The 21,620-nt window shown below is 38.6% G+C and overlaps 1 protein-coding gene across 1 annotated transcript in view; it reads left to right on the forward strand.

Annotated features, from left to right (window-relative positions):
• DGKI (diacylglycerol kinase iota) overlaps positions 1 to 21,620 on the forward strand; it is a 569,495-nt gene that overhangs the window by 279,046 nt on the left and 268,829 nt on the right. The window contains 3 exon segments of the mRNA XM_036761364.1: positions 10,964 to 11,046; positions 16,001 to 16,061; positions 21,413 to 21,526. Coding sequence (XP_036617259.1) covers positions 10,964 to 11,046; positions 16,001 to 16,061; positions 21,413 to 21,526 — 258 coding nt within the window.

The following is a 21,620-nucleotide window of genomic DNA, read 5'->3' on the forward strand; positions in this document are numbered from 1 at the left end:
AAGCTGGCATGGCCAGGAGGCAGAGAACCAGAAGATAAAACACAGCAGACAGGAGCAGGCAGAGAGAAAATGAAGTGACAAGCTTTATGGAGGGGAAATATTCATGAAGTGAAGGGATCAGTCAGATCGGATAGCAGACAGCACTGGTCTGCTGGGTTCCTGGGTAGAATTAGGGTGCCCTGATACTGGTAAAGTCCATGGATTTCTATGGTGTTCTTATCTGGAGCAAGCAAGACCAAACTTGGGGCGAGGGAGAATGGAGCCTGCACCTAGGGATTGGTGTTTATTCATGCTGGAGGGAGGGAGGTTTTGAGGGAATGCTTGGGGGAATTGGTGACTGATATTAAGACTTCCTATCATTGGGAAAAGGAGCTTTAAGCTATTATTGAAGTTGTACTTTGACAGGAAGACTCAGGGGATTTGACCTTCCTTGGTTGTTTCTTCCATGAATGGGATGAGGAAGGAATTCAAGTCCTTCCATTTTCTCCCTTCCATCTTCATGAATATCCTACCATAAGAGACAGGATTTGCATTTTTTCATCTTTCTGTCCACTTTGCCACCTCAAAAGGGTCATAATACAAAGAAGTGGAAGAGAAAATCCCCAAATTCTGAAGTATCCATATATTCTCCACAGTTCTACAATATAACCAAGGTGCTAAATCTTGAGGATTATTTGAATTTATTTGAATAAAAGTAACAACAATACTAGTACAAATAACTGACATTTAAAGTTTTCATACTTTTTTCCTGCTTTGAACACTCATAATAACCCAATAAAGGAGGAACAATGGGCTCTACTATTTTGATTTTACAAAAGAGGAAACTGAGGAGATTCAGAGTGGTCAGTTGATTTGCCCATCATTGTAGGACTGCCAGGTATCAGATTTGGGATTTGAAAGTCCAGCACTGTGTCCACTGTTTCAGGTAGGCCCTAGCTTATCAACGCATTATGTTATAAAAGTTGATCTGTAAGATGGCCTTTTGGAATTTGGCAAGTATTTCCCTATAGACACAATGTCACAGATGTTGGCTATGTTCTCAGGGTGACCCACAATAGTCTTTTGAACCCATGATATCCCTGACAGATTGCACATTTGTATTATAAAATAGTGGAAAATCATGGTAGAAAAAGGAGTCTCTTGAAATTTTAAGCTTGCTTAAGGTTCTGTGCTAGTAAATATTGGAGCAGGACTTAGAACCTTAGTCCTAACTCATGATATGAAATAGTAGAAAAGAAGCCTCTTGAAATTTTAAACATTTCAGTTTTTTAAAATAAACAAGTGAATCTGAAGCATTATTTTCCCACTATTTTACATTGAAAATATCCAAGGCAATCCATGAAACTTCACAATATCTTCACATGTGTGTGTATATGTGTGTCAAAGATTTATTCTTAAATGGAAAGATGCAAAATAGTCGTTGAAAATCCTGGGTAAATAGGCCTGGAAACAAAATCAGACTTGAGATTTAAATTGACACCGAGAAATTAAATCACAACATTGGGAGACTACACACAGACACATACACACACATACACACACATGCACACGCACACTCATACACACATTTATATACATACTCGTATGTACATACATATACACTTACATATATACACACATATGTATATATACACAAATGACAAATATTTCCTAGTGTCCTCTACTTGTAATTAAAACTTTAAAATTATGAAACTGAATAAGAAATGCTTTCACAAAAATCAATCCGAGGGTTGCTATTAGAAGAAAATTAAAATTAAAGGATAATTAAGAGTTAGAAGATTAGGAGATAGGAGAAAAGTATGAAAGGACTATATGATTACTTTCAGAAATTTTAGAGGTTGACGACAATGACTCTTAATTATGTCTAATGATGAATTTTAAGAATTATAAGGTATATAAGCAGGGGTATGCTGATAAATGTTTAACAACTGGCTTTCGGAAAGAAAAAAATTTATATGTACGTACATATATGCATATGTGCATATATATACACATACTTATACTTCTAAGTTTAATCTGAATTGTTAACATCTATCCCTTTCAAAATCTAGACCATCCATAAAGCAATAAATCAAATACTATTTTGTGGCTTACCTATTTATGAGGTATACATTTTCACACTAGAAAGTTTAACAGTCAACTCTCACTAGGGGTTTGAGTTGGCTCCAGCTTACCAGTAGATATAAAGGGTCATCAAGTCCAAACTCCCTCAGTATACAAAGGATGAAACTGAAACCTAGCAAGGTTATATCACTTTAAACTTAATAGCTTTTCATTTCCTCAATCCCCAAATCAACATTTCTCTTTCATTCTATCTCTGATTCTTGTAATTTTTGTCTCACAGTCTCTTCGTGTCCCAGTTTTTTTTCCTTCTTTCCTCTCCCCCTTATAGTTTCTGTTTCTTGGTCTCATAGCGTATTAATTAAGGACACCTAGACCCTGGCTTCATGTTGACTTAATAGCTCCTCTAGCTGGCAGTTTCCTACAGCTGATAGACTTGACCTCTTGATTGACTTACTCAAGAGGTCATTCTCTAGGGGTAGAGCTCATAGCATGGCTTAGTCCAATGTCCAGTTTTGATTAACCTGCTCCTGAGCACTGATAAATGTAACAGAAATAACAATCACTACTGATATTTATATGGTGCTTTCAAGTTTTCAAAGCTTTTTACCCTCTTTGAGCCTCACGATCCCCTGTGTTATCCTTTTATTGCAGACAAGGAAACCATGATCCAGAGGCTAAGTAGCTTGTTCATACTCACATAGCTAGTGTCAGCAGTGAGATTTGAACCTAGACCTTCCTAACTATCAAGTTAAGGCCATGATGCCTCACATAGTGCCATGTAATTGAGAGCTCTGGAGGCCGATGTCTAACCCTACAATGGCTCCTCTAGAATGCAAGAAGACTCAGTCCTTGACCCTACAATGGGAATGGAGAATGCTATATAGTCTCCATATTTGATGAAAGCTATGTGGCAGACCACTCCCTCCATCCCTTCCATAAAACAAGGAAAAACAAATTAAAAAAAGAACAAAACAAAACAAGAAACATAAGTATTTATAACACCGAGTCCTTATGCAGAGGTATTCTCTGAATAATATCCCTTGCAGGCGTTTCCCAGTACTCTATGTGAGTATTGTTTAATAGTCTCATCTATTCCTCTATTATTGCAACAGTGTCATTTTCCCACCCTCCCAATTAAATTTTACTGATTTGCTTGTTATTCTCATTAACAGAGCCTCTCTAGGTGATCTTTTTCTGTCCCCTTTCCTGATGTAATACTTAGGCTTCTGTTAATGTCTCTATCATCTCATAGCAGTTGGCAGACATCTTTTAAAATTTTCTGTCTCAATAATTCTAATAAGCTTCTATGCTTGTATAATACCTCATCATTTCAGAGCACTTCCATATACAACATAGCAGTTGATTCTTATAGTAGGGTAAACGTGAAAAGTGTGTGTGTAAAGTTTAAAACTGTACTAAGACTTTTGGGACAGCGTACATATGTGTTTATATATATGTTTTCATGTATGTATATATGCATCTGTATGTACACATGCATACTAAATATATAGATACACACATTTTCTAGATCAGGAAATTGACTCAGAGATTAAGCGATTTGTCTAAGGCCACTCAGGTCCTTGGATAACAGTCACACATGACCATCCAGAAGCATTTGCTTGTATTCTGTTGGCTCAGCCTTTGAGAACTTGGGATCCCATGCAGACCACAAAGAGTGGGACTTTAGTGAAGATGTTGTTTACATTCTAGACTCTTGATGGAAATGTCTTCATCAGTCATATGAGAAAATGGTACTACTTTGAGAGGATAGACCTAGCTCTTTATAGGACTTACTTAGCTTTCTCTTTATAACCAATGAAGCTAGAAAAGCCCAAGGCTCCAGGAGTGTGTTGAAGCCAGCTCTATCCTCTTAAGCCAATTGTTAAATTTTCAGTTTGAGCATTTGTGTTTTTGTAAATCAGCAAAGCTACAAATCAGGGCTTGACTTTTTTTTTTTTAGTTGATAGTCTAGACTTAAGAAAATGATGGAGAAAATGCAGATTAAACTGAAAAGTGTTTAAGAAATACATTTTCTTTCTTTTGAAAAGCTGGTTGTTAAGCTTCTACAAGCACTGTCATGGCCTGTTTAAACCCCCTGTTTAAATTTTTCTGCTTGGAAGCTGGAATTTGGAGCTCTGAGTGTCACGTTGTATACTCAGAGGCTAGCTAGAGAAAAAGTATTTTTCTTTTGGTTAAAGGGACAAGGCTGTAGTTTCCTGATGCTGATTGTTTAAATCACTCACAGACATATGAAATACTAAGGAAGAAGCTAACATGCCATGGCCTTGTAGTATGTGTTCTTTCCCTTTCTATGTTTTTCTTCATTTCCAGTCCTAGTGCATTATTTTCTAATTCTCAAGTACTTTTACATTTTCCCTCCTATGTATTGTTTCTCTCCTTGGTACCTAATTTAATTTGCATTGTTTATTTTTGAGTAAGTAATTACTGTCTTCTGTTTTTATTTTTGATAAGCACTTCCAGCGCATTAATATCTTTCCTTCCTTCCTACTTCTGCTCATAGTTTCTGTATTCTTGGCCCTAAGCACTCAGGCAACATTGCTTTTGACTTTCTTTCCCTACCCAATGTTCCTTCAGCCTAACTGGCTACACTGTGCTGTTGATTGGTTTTTCAAGATCTACTCCACCTTTTAATATAGGGTCTTATTATGTACATTACCTTGAGTACCTGGACCCTTACATGTTGAAATAGCAGAAGGGATCAGGTTTACTTTCATTGTCCTGTTTATGATGGTGGCTATATTGGGAGAATTCTCTTCACTACAGTCTAGGCCAAGCTATCTATGTATACTGGGCCAGGCCTAACTCAGTTTTGTCTGGTAGTTCACACATAGGATTTAAATGAAATTAAATATTTGTATAACATATGACATATAACAATATAACATTTAACAAAATTTACCATGATAATACATTCAGCATGCTACAAAGCCTTCTTTGCTTTTGCATGGAATTGTGAAGGTACCAATGGAGCACAGGAGCTGTCCTCTGGTTAATCTTCACTCTTGCCAAATGACCAGCCCTGTTTTTGTATATACGTACAAAAGTATACATTCTTTGCTAATAGCTTTTCCTTTAATAGCTTACTGATATACATCCTGTATTTTTACATTGCCCTCTGGGTGATGATATTCACAAATAAACACATACACATGTATGTATGTATATATAGTCAGCAGCTCTTGAAGAACTATATAGTAATATATATGTGTGTGAGAATTTCAGTCCTTGTCAGTAGAGGGAGTGTGAGCACTGATTAAATCATAGTTTTCTTGAAGTGTCGAAGTGTGTACTTAGAACTCTTGATATCCCAATTGTTGTATAAGTCCAAAGAATGTTTTCTGGACCACATTCAGTCAAGTTTCACAAATGTGTCCACTTCTGTTTCTCTCCTTTGGCCCTAAATACAATCTGGAGCTTCCAGAACAATGGGAGATAGAAACATAGGTCCCACTAGTCCCCTACACAGCTGTGGGCTTAAAGTTAGTTTTCATCTCTAGGTCTCAGTTTCTTCATCTGTCAAATTGAGGGAGTTGGACTAATGGTTGCTATGGTCCTTTGCCATCCCTAGTGGTTTGGGATTCAATGTACACATTTACTGGCTTCAGTTCAGTCATTTTCCAGTCATGTCCAACTCTTCCTTGACCCCATTTAAGGTTTTCTTGGCAAAGATACTGTAGGGTTTTGCTATTTCCTTTTGCAGCTCGTTTTACAGATGAGGAAACTGAGGCAAACAGGGTTAAGTGACTTGCCCAGGGTCACACAGCTGCTAAGAGTCTGAGGCTGGATTTAAACTCAGGAAGATGAGTCTTCCTGACTCTAGGCCTGGCACCTTGTCCACTGTGCCACTTAGCTGCCCGTTTACTGACTAGGCCTTTATAAAATGATTTTTAACACTTTGGCATTGCTGGTTCACCCCAGTAGGAAAGAGAGGGAGGAAATATTTCATATACTTTCCTGCCCTTTCCTCCCAGTGGCCAGTGGCTTGCATTTACAGGTTTTTTTGTGAAACAAACCTCTGCCTATCCTATATGATGCTTACTGGTTTGTTGGGGCTTGAACACTTGGCCTTGCTTTCACTAGCCCCATCTCTTTCAGGGTTTCCAGATTTAGAACATAGACCTTTATTGCTGGAAGCCTTTATAGATCATCTGTTCCATACTCCATTTTTACAAATGAGGAAGTTGAGACCATGTCCCAGGTTGCACAATTAGTATCAAAAATAGTATTCAAATATATTGGATTCTATGCTGTCTTAGGGAGAGAGGGGGGAAGGGAGGGTAGGAAATCTGGAACTCAGAATCATGCGGGACTGAGTGTTGTAAACTAAAAAATAAAAAATCTTAATTTAAAAAAAGTATTCAAATTCAGGCCATGTAAATCCAAATCTTCTGCTCTTTCTACCACACCATAATGCCTCTCACTTCGTTTTTCAGCTCTCTAAAATTTTAGTCCATAAGTCGTTGCCTTACTAGAGAACATTAGCAAGGTAGCCTTTCTTTTTTTTCCTTTGCTCTTATCTAGACATGCAAAGTCTCTCTCCACCAAGTCCCCAATTCCATCTATGCATGCAGGCATACGTGGACATGTACTGCCTCTTTGCCCTGTGTTTCCTGATCCTAGACATTTTCACTTGCTGCCCTACATTCCTAGAACTTTCTCCATCCTCTTCTCTGCCCCCTACCTTTCCTGGCTTCCTTCAAATCTCAACTAAGGTCCCACTTTCTACAGGAATCCTTGTAGGCATCTGGGTGGCTCAGTGGATACTGCACTTGGCCTGGAGTCGAGAAGACTTGAATTACAGTCCAGTCTTAGACACTTACTAGCTCTGTGACCCTAGGCAAGTTACTGTACGATTGTTTGCCTCAGTTTCCTAATTGTGAAATGAAGATAATAACAGCATCTACCTTGTAAGGTTGTTGAGAGGCTGAAATGAGATAAAATTTGTAAAACACTTAGCAAGTTATCTGGCATATCGTAGGCCTATATGAAGGCTTATCACGTTCCCTTCCCTTTCATTCTAGTGCCTTTCCTCTGTTGATTATCTCCAGTTTATTCTGCATTTATCTGATTTGAATGTACTTATTTGCATGTTGTCTCCCCCATTAGACTGTGAGTTTCTTGAGAACAGCACTATGAATGAGAACCATCCACACCCCTCTGAACTCTGATGGATTCTTAGCTGCTTTTCCCTCTCTCAGTGTGTGGGAGTAGGGGAGTGTTTGGGAAAGAGTGAATTTGGAGTGAGAAGATTTGGAGTTAGAATCTCTCATCTGTTACTGCGCTAGCCTTGTAACCATGGGCAAGTCACTCCACATTGGGCTTCAGTTTCCTCATCCGTAAAATGAAAGGAATTGAACTAGAATTAGTAGTGTTAAACTCAAATAGAAATGGGGCCAATAATCCATATATAAGGATCCCTGCTGACCCCATGTCAACTTAGTTTTAAAATATATTGTTACCTATGTTTAATTGTATTTGTATTTTGTTCAATATTTCCCAGTTATATTTTAATCTGGTTTGGGCACTCCAGGGTGTTTGGGTGCATGTGGTCTGAGGACAAGTGTTTGACACCTGGATTAGATGATCTCTAAGGTCTCTTCCAGCTCTAACCTGTTGATCACAGAAAGACAATATTTTATCATGGGTGCTGTTTTTGCATGCAGTTTGTGGTTCTTGAGAATTTCACAATGAACAGCAGCTGGTGCAAATGGCTGAGGCATTCAGTTAAGTGCTTTCAGTGAGAAGAAAAAGTGACTTCTCTTTCAGAGATGAATCAGTTGCCTCTGAGAAAGTATTAAAATTGAGCACCTTGGAGATGAGGGAACCATTAACAGAAATCATTTAGATGTGAGTTAGAACTCTGTCTTCCATTGGTGTAACACAATTCAGCGGTTTCATTCTGGTATTGATTGCTTTTGTTAATGAACGTATTAGTTTGGAAAGATTTAGTCACATTGTAGAAAAAAGTAATTAGATCATGACCGAAATATAAAGAACTGGTCATGCGAAGCTGAGCCAATTAATTTGATGATCTAAAACCTCAGTATGGCTCATTACCATCACTAAAACCAGTGTGACCTTGTGAATAGAGGGCTGGAACTGAAGTCAGGAACACCTGGGTTCAAATTCTGGTTCACATGCTGGCTATGTGATGTTGAGAAGTCCTTTAATCTCTCTGGGGCTCCCACTTCTCATTTTTCTTTCACTTGATCCAGACCTGTTATTTCATCTGTGTAGAGAATTCCTGCTAGAGGAAATTCCCTCCACCTATACAGATAGCTAATTTCTCTATCATACAATTGACTAGAGACTCTGAGAAGTTGTGTCCCTGATTACACCAGGAAAATCTGGGTCCATGTCTGTCCATTGAAATACACTAGCCACTGTCTCTCTTCATCTATAAAGCAGGAATAATGCGAACTAATACCTACCTCAGAGGATTGTTCTCAGGGTCAAATGAGATAATGTCTTATAAAATGCTTTGTAAACCTTGAAGCTCTATATAAATGGGAACTATTATTGTTATTACCTACTAGAGAGTTTGTGGGTTTAGGAGCACAACTCTTCAATGGTTTCCAGTTTTTTCCTCAGCTCATTTTTTATAAGGTGATCCTAGAGGCATGCAGAACCAGAATGTTAATGACTCACGCTATATGTACTGCCAGAAAAAACTGCAATTTTGAGACTCACTGTACCGTGGCAAAAGGTGGAAAGGAGTAATTTACATCAACAATTGATACTGCTCCCAGATTGCAAAATTGGACTGTCTCTACAGCAAGTCAGATGGATGTGTATATAAATCAGTCATTAAAATGACTGCAGTGTTACCCCATGAAAACTCAGTAAGGCAGATTAGGAGTGGGCCAGACAATCTACAAATGACCCAATAGTAAATATGCAAATAGACAGTGGTGGCCTAATAACAATACTTCCCCTCCTCCAGTCATCAGCTTAGCTGTGATTGTGTAGATAAAACTGTCTAGAAAGGGCTGCAGCAAAACATGTTGTTTGATGAGGTGGAACAGTTAGTTGGATGCCATCCAGGACAGTGGTGGTGGCAGCTAAACGTTGTTATAAGTACACAACAGAGGGAACCTTGGTTGTTGCAAAGTGTGGAAACACTAGAAATACTTTGGCTTCTGGAAAATAAATGTAATATATAAAATTATAGATACACAATGTACATATATACATGTGTATGTATATATTATTTGTGTGTGTAAACATACATATATACATGCATATTTTGGTTGTTGTCCAATTGTTTCAGTCATGTCCAAGTCTTTGTGACTCCATTTGGGGTTTTCTTGGCAAAGATACTGGATTGGTTTTGCCATTTCCTTCTCCAACTCATTTTTACAGATAAGGAATTGAGGCAGACAGGGTTAAGTGACTTGTCCAATGTCATAAAACTAATAAGGAAGACCAGATTTTAATTCAGAAGGCGAGTGTTCCTGACTTCAGGTCTAGCACTCTATCCACTGTGCCATCTAGCTGTCCTGTGAGCTCCATTCATTAACTCTTGGGCTGGGGAGGCTGACCCCATTACAACTACTGCTGCTCAGCTATTGAGCTCCCTCCTGCTTCCTCTCAATCTCTTCTCCAGACCTTGTGTGTTTCTTTAAGAACTACGGTTGTGAATCCATTCTGTCTATTGGTTCAAAGATCGGGTTAGTCCAAATCACTTTTTAGGGTTGACAATGGAACACTTGTTTCTGTGAACTACAAATCCCAAGGTACCAGTCAACTCTCAAACTCATCTTAATTATAAACCAGGAGTTTGCTTGGAAGTAAAAATCAGTAAAAGTACTAACAAAAATGCTAAATGGACAAACTTAAGGTATTATTCTTGAGATAAAGAAGGTACTATAGTGTAATAGAAAGAAAGCCAAAACAAGATGGGAGGCTTGGGTTCAAGTCTTGCCACTTTTATATGTTATAGTAGCTTTGGGACTAAGAAGCAAGTCATTTAACCATTCAGTGCCCCAAGGAGATCTCTACGACTATGAGTTCCAGATGGAATGGCTGATCTACACTGACAGAGGGAGTTTCCAGACAAAGAGGTTCTTACAGTAATGGAATCATAGAAAAAGGGGTGGTGGTAGAAGGGTACCCACAATAGGGGCATGATGAAGTCCTGTACCCGGGTGGGAAATAAGGAGATGACTGCCCTAGGTACCCTCCTTAAATGATCTAGGAGGAGCTTTCCGATGTCTACCTTCCCCCATTTCCACTCAGAGGAAGGGAAGTACTTTTGAGGCAGGGATTGCTGAGGAAGTATGAGTTTCAGAGTTTATGGCATCTTGTAAGATGTGAGTTCCTGGAGATCAAGAAGTCCAGGAGATCAATCAGATAGGAAATTATGTATCTTTCCTCATTTTCTCTCTAGTATCAAGATTAGCCCTTGTTAAACTTGACTTCTCATTGCTTATATCTATACATGTGATATTTTCTACCAGTACCCAAGCAGATGAAGATGGCAGCTTATGTAGTCAGTATAGACTGGCTTTTTATAGGGATGTGATCTCTAAGGTTCCTTTCGGTGCTATGATTTTGTGATAAAATATGTTAATTAGTTAATTATCTTGAGAAACTAGGGATTTTATCCTATCTAGGTATTAATTTAGAAGATAACTTACCCAAACCAAAAATTTTCTTTGGCTATTAGGGCCAATATGATTTAATGTGAGATTGTTTGAAATGAGATCGATCTGGATAATAAAAAGAAAATTGATAATATAAAGGTAACTTTTTAACTCTTCAGTATTATATTTTCTAGTTATCCCAACATCTTAGACACAATATTTCAAATTATACATAGTTTATGTGATTTTAAAAAATAACTATGTATCCTCCCCCATTTTGTTTTCCGCTACAGGGTACCAAAATTCTTCAGATGTTCATGTGGTATCTGAATCCACGGCAGGTGTTTGATCTTTCTCAGGAAGGGCCAAGAGATGCGTAAGTTCTGAAATACTCACCAGGATACTCACTGGTCAAAACTTTCCTTTATTCTTTTGGGCTGGGGAGAAGAACTTAGAAAATGGAGGTGTAAAGAACACACTTATATACACACACATACATACACACACACACTATTTTGTAACAATCTTCAACTTTAGATTGACATAGGAAATGATGGTTCTATAATAGCTTACTGGGGAGAGTGAAGTCTCTTCTACCAGTAGATAGAGTTGGCCTTGTAGTTGTTTTAAGATTCGTGGCACAGTGGATAGAGTGCTGGATCTAGAGTCAGGAAAACCTGAGTTCAGATCCAGTCTCAGATACTTACTAATTACATGACCTTGACTAAGTCCCTTAACCTCTGTTTGCCTGAGTTCCTTAACTGAGGATAATAATTGCACCTACCTCAAAGGGTTGTGAGGATCAAATGGGATAATATTTGTAAAGTGCTTCGCACGGTGCCTCGCACATAGTAGGTATTATATAAATGCTAGATGATGATGATGATGGTGATGATGATGATGATGACGATGACGACAGTAATAAATCCTTGCCCTGAAACATGCTGGCTGCATGACCATCGACAAGTCATTTAAACTATCAGCCCTCCAGTCTTTTAAGTCTCTGAGACTTTAAGTTAGGTTGCTAGTATGTACTGGAAGAGAAAATTTCCATTTTGGTAGATTCTTACATTGGTGAAGTTGCAGATCCAGACCCTCCAAATCTTGTGGTCACTTTGTTGACCACTACCCCTGTCTCTTAACTGTTGTTGTTTCTCTCACTTACCAACCTACTTATTCACCCACTTTCTTTCTTAGCCTATTCATTTCTCTCTTTGGCCTATTTATTTATCCTATTTATATCTCTGATCACTTCCTAACAAGCTTACCTATTTGTTGGCTGACTCCTTCGAATGTACCCGAATGCTTATGAACATGCAGTTGTTAGTAACTCTGAGTGTGTGTCTGTGTGTTTGTATCCTTGGTAGGCATGCATCTTTGGGGGTGTTTTTTGGGTAGGTATCTTTGCATGTATAGCAGAAGGAGTGAGTAATTAAATTCTATGAGTGTGAGTGTAAGTATCTGTTGGTCTATCTGGATGTAGAGAATGCTTGAATATGCGTGTGGTTATTTCTGAGCATGTGCATGTACATGGATGAGAGGGAACATGTGTGTGCTCTTTCGATGATGTATGGGAAATCCATAACCCTTCCAGAACTGCTCCTGAGTTCCTTTGGACTGTTCACGTGTCAAAGTGGCTTTCTATAAGGAAAAGTTTAAACCGGTGGTTTCTTTATACTTTCAGGGGACAGGAAGATAGGGAGAAAAGGTAAAGGAAAAGAGTGACTCCTTTGCCACCATGCAGCCATTTCTTACCCCTGTCACCAGATGATGTTGACATCTCTCCATTGATATTGGGGTTGGAATGTCACAAATACTGGTTTAACAATAGTTAAAATAAACCTTGGTAAACGTTAAAATACTTTATATGCTTCATATCACTGTATTAACATGAATTATTATTTTTAGCATAACTTTGGAGCAGGGAACTGCATGACACAGTGGCCATAGTAATACCAACATTTAGAGAACACCTTAGGTTCAAAAACCACTGTCTCATTTTTATCCTTACAACAACCCTGGGATATAGGTGCTATTATTACTTCCAGTTTATAGAGGAGGAAACAAAGGCAGACAGAAAGAAGTTAAGTGATTTGCCTCCAGGGCCACTTAGCTGGTAAGTGTCTGAGGCAGGATTTGCATTCAGGTCTTCCTGATTCCAGGCCCAGTGCTCCATCTATTACAGCACCTAAGTTCCTGTCAGGAAGACCCAGGTTAGAATGCCCTCTCACACATTTAGGAATTGTGTTTTTCTGGGCTCGTCACTTAACCTGCCTGAGCTCTAGCTTCTTTACCTGAAAAAATGAGAATGATAATTTTATACTCCAGAGACTGTGTGATATGGTACAAAAGGGAGGTTTTGGAGTCAAGACCGGAATTCCAGTCTCAACTGTGCCACTTACTTTGTGACTTGGAATGAGTCATTTGACTGCTCTGTCTATAAGATGAGGAGGAATTGATTAGCTTGGAGGGTTATTGCGAAGTTCAAGTGAGATAGTATATGGAAAGTACTTTGCAAACCCTAGAGTGAAACATGAATATTAATTATTATTATCCAGTCTGACATTTTGTACATGAAGAAACTGAGGTTCATTGATTTTAACTGGTTTACTAGTGAATGGTCAAATTGAGACTAGGGCCCATGCTTTTTAAGTCCCTATCCAATGAGATCAAAGGACTTGATCTTTGTAAAGGATTTAGCACACTGTCTGGCATATAGTAGGTGCTTTAAAAAATGCTTGTTGCTTTCTTTTCCCTTCTCTAATCCAGTACTTCCTGCTCTATCATGCCTCATCATCTTTACTATGAGTTAGTCAATAAATATTAAATGCCTACCATGTGCCAGGCACTGGGAATACAGAAAAAGGTAAAGCCAGCCCCTACTCTAAGGAGCTCACAATCTAATGGAGTGACAGCATGTAAACAATTATGTACAAACAAGCTACATACAGGATAAATAGGAAATAGTCAGCACAGCAAAAGCCCTGGAATGGAGAGGAGGCATCACTGCCACTGTCATTCAGATTGTTTTTAGACCCTTCGAAAACAAGCTCTTTGTGTAATGGAAAAACCAACCTATTAGGAGGCAACTAGAGAGTACAGTATTTGAAAGGGTATTCCTGCTCAAATTCTCTCATTCTGTTACATTCTGTGCCACTAGGGTTTGCTGCAGGATTTTGAAAAGCCCTTTCTTCTCTGGGCTCAGTCTCCTTAAGGCTCCTTGACTAAGCTGGCTTGTCATTTGCCTATTCTCTTTCCTGGCTAGATTTAATGCGATTCTATACATTTCAGAGAATACTGAGAAGAATGTCAGTGCAAAAGAAAATGTTTAATTGGGGGGGGGGATTAATTAATGCTTGAGGATCAGCATACATAAAAACTGATTTGATCCAAATATTTTCTGAGGGGATGGATCACTCACCTTCTCCAAGGTACACAGCAGCATGTCCTTTTGGTATACTAGGCAAGAGAATTCCAGGATATTAAAGACCAAAAGATCTGATTTCACATCTTGACAGATATCAAGAACAGTCAGGAAAAAACCAACCCCTAATCAACCCAAACCAGTATATTCTGTTGTATACTTGTGTGTGTGTGTGTGTGTGTGTGTGTGCGCGCGCGTGCGTGTGTGCTTCTTCCTTCCCACCCACATGCTCTGGTAAATTTCATAAGTTTGACGGTGAAGAGTCTAGCCTAGAAAAAGCAATGTGATCTCGGAATTAAGACCCCTAGATTTGAGTCAGATGTCTGAAGTTTACATCTTTGTTCTTGCATCCTCCTGCTTATGTGACCTCGCACAAAGAACTGAACCACCTCACTGGGCTTCAGCTTCTTCTCTCTCTCACCCCACATAGCTAATGAATTGCCATATCTTGCCATTTCTACCTGTAAAATACCTCCTCCATCTGACCCTGGCTCTCCACTCACACAGCCACCATCCTTAGTCCAGGCTCCCATCATTTTTTGCTAGATAATCTCCCAATTGGTCTCTCTGCTTCAAATCTCTTACTGCTACCAAAGTAATTTTCCTTAAGTGTAGATGTGATCATGTGACTTATCTACTCGATCTGTTTCAGTGGCTTTTTATTGCCTCTCGGATAAAATATAAACTACTTTTAGCTTCCTTTTTTTCCTTTTTGGAGGAGGGAAGGCAGGGCAATTGGGGTTAAGTGACTTGCCCAAGGTCACACAGCTAGTAAGTGTGTCAAGTGTCCGAGGCTGTATTTGAACTCAGGTCCTCCTGACTCCAGGGCCGGTGCTCTACTCACTACGCCACCTAGCTGCCCCAACTTTTAGCTTTTAAAGCCCCTTACAACATGGCCCCGGCTTATGTGTCCAGGCTTGTTATATACCACTCACCCTTCCTTACTCTGTGATCCAGCCCAACCAGACTGTTCTTCATACATGACATTCCACCTCTTTGTCTTTGTACTGGCCATTAACCATGCCTAAAGGCACTCCCTCCTCACTTCTGCCTCAAAGGCTTTCTAGCAAGTGGGGGGACCAAGGAACTTGAAAGAAATGAGGGAGTTCAAACACTACCTTCAATATGAAGCCTTTCTTGATCCTCTCCAATTACTAATACCCTCTCTTCCTAATAAATGGCCTTGTTTTTAACTACTTTGTATATATCTGTATTTATCTAAGTTATATTTATGCCATATACATGTATGTATTATATATATGCATATATATACATACTCATCTATATTCTCATATGTAGTTGTCTCATTAAAATGTATGTTTTTTTCAAGTAGGGATTGCTTATTTCATTTTATTTGTATCCTCAATGTCCTGGCACAGTGCCTGGAATATAGTAGGCATTTAATACATGCTTGTCATTTGATCAACTAGATAGTCTGAAAGCTCCCTTCCAGCTTTAAGTTTCTGATCCTTTCGTCGTATCGGATGACAAGTGAGGGGAGGTAGCTGGTATCAATCATGGCAATTCCCTGAAAAGTAGAAGTAGAAGAAATATAAAGGCTGTTTTCTAATAAGTAAATATAGTTCTTACTGAGACAAGAAGTAGAAAAAAAAGAGAGAAAAAAAGACTGGAAATTTTTTTTTAAAAGAGGATCAGGGTTAAGTGAGGGATAAACAGGGCTAAAAGAATAAATTGATGAATACCATAGTCATAATGAGAAGAGGTAGACATTTTGTACCTTTTTAAATTCCAGACATAGAGTTGATAATTGGATACCTTCGTTCCTTTCCCATCTTTGATGCTAATATTGGTGTTTCTGCTTCCTATTGTCACTCCGGTGGGACCCCCCTGATGCTACTGTTGGTTTTTCTTTTGTTGATATGGACTTTTTTCTTTCTTCTGCAAGGCTTGAGCTGTATAGAAAAGTGCCGAATCTTCGAATCCTGGCCTGTGGTGGGGATGGAACGGTAGGTACATGAAATGTTCCCCATTTTAATTTGTGTTGCTATTTTCCTTTGGTTTCCATAGAGTAACAAGCCTTCTTTATTCCTACCTTTCTTTGCCTTTCCCTCTCATCCTCAAAGTCTTGCCTGTTAAGTGTTGATTTTTTTCCCATATCTCCTATATCTAGCCAATCTAATAGGCCATTAACCAGATTTAAAAAATATATAGTTAGTGAGAACAACTAACATAGCCTGTCAGAATTACTATCAGGAGGGTGACAGATTGAGTTTCTGAAAGAGGCAGAGAATGAATATTCTGGTCATTCCTTTCTATCCCTACTGCAACTACCCAATTCCAAAGCTTCATTAAAAATCTGTATTATTTTTAGCAGCTTCTTAACCTAAAGTAGGAAGAAAATCTCTACATCCATTCTTCCATTCAAGCATTTACAAAGTGCCTACTATGTGCAAAGGCAGTTTACTAGGTACTAGGGATACAAGGGCAAAAGAAGAAACAATCCCTCACCTCAAGTTGTTTATAGGGTTCTACATACTCCTGCCATTAATCTGCATTAAATTCTCTTTCTTCCTGTCCCCCCAGGTCTTCAGTGACTTCCTATTATAAGTCCTAATTCCCTAGTCTGGCATTCAAAGCTCTCTGAAATGTGGGTCTAACCTGCTGCATTCTTACTGTCCACTTCTTTAAGGAGATTGTGGTTAGTGTCTCCTGAGTACGCCATTTTTATTCTCATATCTGTACCTTTCCTCCTGTTCCTTTAATTTGCCCATCCTTAAAGGCCCATACTGCCTTCCCTGAGCACTCTAGACCTTCAGTGATTTCTCATCCCCTTCTCTATTTCTGTGATGTTTATCATCTGTTCTATCCATACCCTTATTTTGGCACATACACTGCCTTTGGATACTGTTACTTTACGTTAATGATAAATTCTCATATTATTTCACTGCTCTTGTCTCATGTCTCCTCATCTAGCCAGGAAGCTTTGTGAGGGCCTAAGCCATGTATGTATTTCATGTCTTTATATTCCCTTACAGTTCTCAGCAATCATTCAACAAGAATTTATTAAGCACTAATTGTTTGCCAGGCATTGTGCCAAGTGCTAGAGATACAAAGAAAGGCAAACATATGGCCCTTGGCCTCAAGGAGCTCACTATGCACATAAAAGGCACACACTTATTTGTTAAAGGAATGGATGGATAAACATATTAAATCTGTATTATCTTACTCCTAACCTAAATATTAATACTAACCTAAATTTTTCTCGTGTTAAGCTTAAGGGATTTCTTTTAGCATTTTTAACATGGCCATATTCTAAATCTAATAATTTTGTTTATCAGTAATAAATGCAAAAATGGATTAAAATGGCAGATAGAAGTATCACAATGTACACACACAAAAATGTATTGCTTAACCTGCAAATAATTGGGGGTATTATTCCAAACGTCTCTGGCTCTGTTATCTTCCTGAACACAGATTCACTAGCTCTTGTTTTTCCTTCATTTCTCTGTATGATTTCCCTCTACTTTTAAACATACACAGCAGAAGGCGGCACACTACCGATTGTGTAAAGAACACAAAGCTCTTATATTTGACAAAAATTAATGCTTCATTGTCTCCCCTAAAGCCATTATGTCTCAGAATGAAAATCTTACTCAAAATGCGTCAGCCTATGCTAGAAACAAAGCCAGCAGCCGGGTACCGGACGGCTGCCGCCACCATGGCTGTCTCTACTCTGACGAAAGGGGAGGGCTTGGTGTTCAGTCTCCAGCTACTCACTAAGCAAGGAGAAGAAAATGATTCTCCAGACTGGGAAAGGGTGAGAACAGTCAGCCTAAATTTTCTCATCTCTTGTGCCAAAAATAGTTCATGTCTTTGGGTTGTGGTTTCTCAATCAATTAGTTAATTGAGCAGGCTCTTTTGTCTCTTATACATATGCTCAGTGCCACATTGGGTGACTTGGGGTGAAAGAAAGCCAAGACATTGTAAAACGTGGCCCTTTTCCTTTGAGGAACTAGCTATTTAACCATAAAATTAGAAACTGGTACCTGGCAAGGAAGACTTAGAAAGGAAGTGTGACATCCTAGATTGAGTGCTGGACTTGGAGAATAGAAGACTTGGGTTCAAATCCTGCCTTTGATAACTTACTATCTGTATGGTCCTGGGCAAGTTGCTTAACTTTTCTTATACTCCGTTTCCTCATCTGTAAAATAAGAGCATTGGGCTGGATGACCTCTAAGGTTTTTTTTCCAGCTTTATATTTATCATCCTTTGATTGGCTCCAGGGCAGCACTAGAGTCTGACCTCTTTTTATCTTGTTTTTGCAGTTGCCAGGAAAAATTTCAGGGACTCAGATACAAGATGCTTTATGTCTCCTGATATTTTAGCTGGAATTTGTTTTCGTCCTGTCCTTTACTCCTTTTTTTTCTTCTGCTGCAATGCAGACTTATTTTTGCCTTTTCCTGGTATTCTGAAGAAAAGAATCTTTAAAGGCCTCTCATTTGTTCAGGTCTGCCTTGCAGATCTGGGGGTGGGCTACTTGATTTACCAAGGCCTTTCTCTTTCTTAAGGGAAGAGAAAAGAAGAAGAAGGCAGCATAGGGCCTTAGTGATTGCAATAATGAGGAAAGAAGGAAGGAAAGTTGTGGTCAGTCATGTCACTGTGGTGAGAATGGCTGTTTAACAAGGACATTATTAAAGGATTGCCAGGGGATATCAGGAACCCCCTCACCTTGGCCAAAGGATGGCTAGCTCTGAGTTGTCAGTCATACAACAGAAGAGGTTTCAGGACCTTAAAATTAATTGCACTGTGAGTCAGGAGGGCAGGTTATAGATGCCTCTGAAGGTTTTCTAGTGCCAGAAGATAAAGGCTTAACTTCATGCTTTCAGGGTCATTTCAGACTTTGCCCCATGGCTCACCAAAATGATGAGATTTCTGAGCATCTGTAGCTAGTTTAGAAAGCAAATCCCTTGGTATGAATAGGGAATGTGTTTTTTATTCCGACCAAATATACTGTTCAGTCCTTCCTCCACTTTTAGTTGAGAAAAGATGTGCCAGGAGATCAGGGAGACACAATTCACAGGCAATGTCCTTCATGGAACATTCATACTCTACAACTACTGAGCAGTTTTGATCTCCTTACCTCTGTTGTTAGTAGAGTCTGATAAAAGTCCAAAGGATAATAATTCCAGTGATCATGGGGATGGTCTATGAGGCTTTAGAGGAAGCTACACCAAAAGGTAGATGTTACAGACAAGCTGATTGTGGATTAACATTCTAATGAGAGCTTTTCAATAATGGAATGGACTCCCATGTGAGAGAATCAACTTCCCATGACTGGAGGCGTTAAAGCATAGAATGGATAGCCATCTCTCAGGGATGCTGGAGAAAGGATTCCTTTCTTTGGGAAGGGGGTTTTGATTAAGTAACTTCTAGGTTTCCTTCTAACTAGGAGATTTGTAGATTTGAACGTGCAGGAATAATTCATGGATTATTTTATGTAGGGTTACTTCCCCTCACTTTGATTGGTATCAGATACCTGCTTTTGTTTGTTTTTCTTTTAGTTCTCATGAATTCATATTCTGATTTACTTTCTCTTCTGTAAGTGCCAGTCTGTGAACTTTTATTTCCCATTGCAGTTAACAGGTGGCATAGTTGACACCAGTTGCTCATTCTAATGTGCGTTGGATGCATAACCAGTCAAGCAAACTTGTTAGCAGTAGGTTTAAACTGAGTGGATGGGTCTCACTCAGGACATATGGCTTTCTGACATTTATTTCAGCATCAGTTAATTTTCAGAAGACCTATGGTTTGAGTTGACTACAGACTTAACATAAACCAGCACCACCGTATGGCCTCCAAAGGAGTGAAATCAATCTTATGCTGAGTGAATCAGTATAGGAATTAATCATAGGAGTTACTTATTGTTTTTATGTGATCTTGAGAAGTCACTTAACCTCTTTGGGCCTTGGTTTCCCTATCTGTAAAATTAAAAGTATTGAATTGTGTCTAAAGCACTTTCCTATCCTATATTTGTGATTCTATGAAGTAATTTTCATCTAATGCAAAGAACACTAGACAGTAGTCAAAAGACCTGAGACTTAGTCCCAACTCTGCCATTGTCATTACTTTGGGCAAGTAATTTTTTCTTTTCTCAAGTTCAATTTCCTTATCTGCATAAATTGGAGACTGGAGTTGAATTAGTCCTTGCAGATCTCAAATTCTATGACACTGTACTCTTTATTGATCAAATTATGTCTGCAACATTCTGCTCAATTCCTCATTTTTCTAATTAAATTATACATTTCTTGAGGGAAGTGTTTGAGTCATATGTCTTTTTTGTTTTTTGGAGATTAATATGGCTAACAATAGTGCACACATCATAGGCACTGAATAATATTTAAATCCTTGACCCTATTTCCATTTTCAAACCTTACTATTTTCTTGGGGGTAATGAGTTGCATATGTTTACTTCAACTTGGAATTGTCATGTCCCTAATAATAGACTCTATGCCTTTCTTAATTTGGCCTAAGATCCAATTTGCTTTTTTGGTCACCATGTCTTTCTGTTGGCTCCTATTCAGCTGGCTTTCCCTTTCTAACCTCCAGATTTTTTTGAGCCAAGTTCTTATCTAGCAATGCCTCCCTAAAATTCATACTTGTGAAATTGATTTTTAAACCCAATTATAAAATTTTCTATTTGTCCATATTTAATTTCATCTTAATAAATTCAGCTCAGTGTTCTAGCTTGTCAAGATAACTTTTGAATCCTGATTCTGTCATCCAGTATGTTAGCTATCCTTCTCAGATTTTTCTTTTCTGCAAATTTAATAAATATGTCATCTATGCTTTTAGCCAAGTCTTGAACAAAAATGGGAAATTATAGACAGAATGGATAAAACCTTCAGCCATACTCTTTCAAAGGGCCCTTTGCTCTTGAACTAAATATACAACATGTTTACAGATAGAAAGAATAAGTGGAAAGGTTTGCATTGAATTATTTCAGACCTGAAATTTTCTTTAAAAATGTTACCTCTTGAAGTCAGTTAAGTAAATGAATGGATGATTGCTTCTAGTTTTGTTTATGTAGGACATGCTCTAAATGTTGATTTCCATTTCAAGATGATTACCATTCTGGAGTGAGTTTAAAAGTTTAAAATAAAGAACATTCTCTTCCAAAGACAGTTCTTGTTTTTACAGAAAAAAACCCAAACCAAAAAAAAAACCAACCCAAATTCTTCCATATGATTATTATTAAAGGCTTCTTCTTTTCCCTCTCCCTGCCTCCAGTCCCCTGGAAAATGCTTCTCTCTCATTTATTTTTTTTCTCTCTCCCTTTTGGTTCCCAATCTGTCTGTAGGTCGGTTGGATCCTTTCCATCCTCGATGAACTTCAACTCAGTCCCCAGCCTCCTGTTGGGGTTCTTCCTCTGGGTACTGGGAATGACCTGGCTCGAACTCTCAACTGGGGAGGGGTAAGAACTACCTCTCAAAGTCCTGTAGTGATACAAGACAGTTCATTTTGCCAAGAAATCATTTCTCTGTAACAAGCAGATGTTTTAACATGAG

This window comes from Trichosurus vulpecula, chromosome 5 (genome assembly GCF_011100635.1).
Source record: "Trichosurus vulpecula isolate mTriVul1 chromosome 5, mTriVul1.pri, whole genome shotgun sequence".
NCBI classification, from domain to species: Eukaryota; Metazoa; Chordata; class Mammalia; order Diprotodontia; family Phalangeridae; genus Trichosurus; species Trichosurus vulpecula.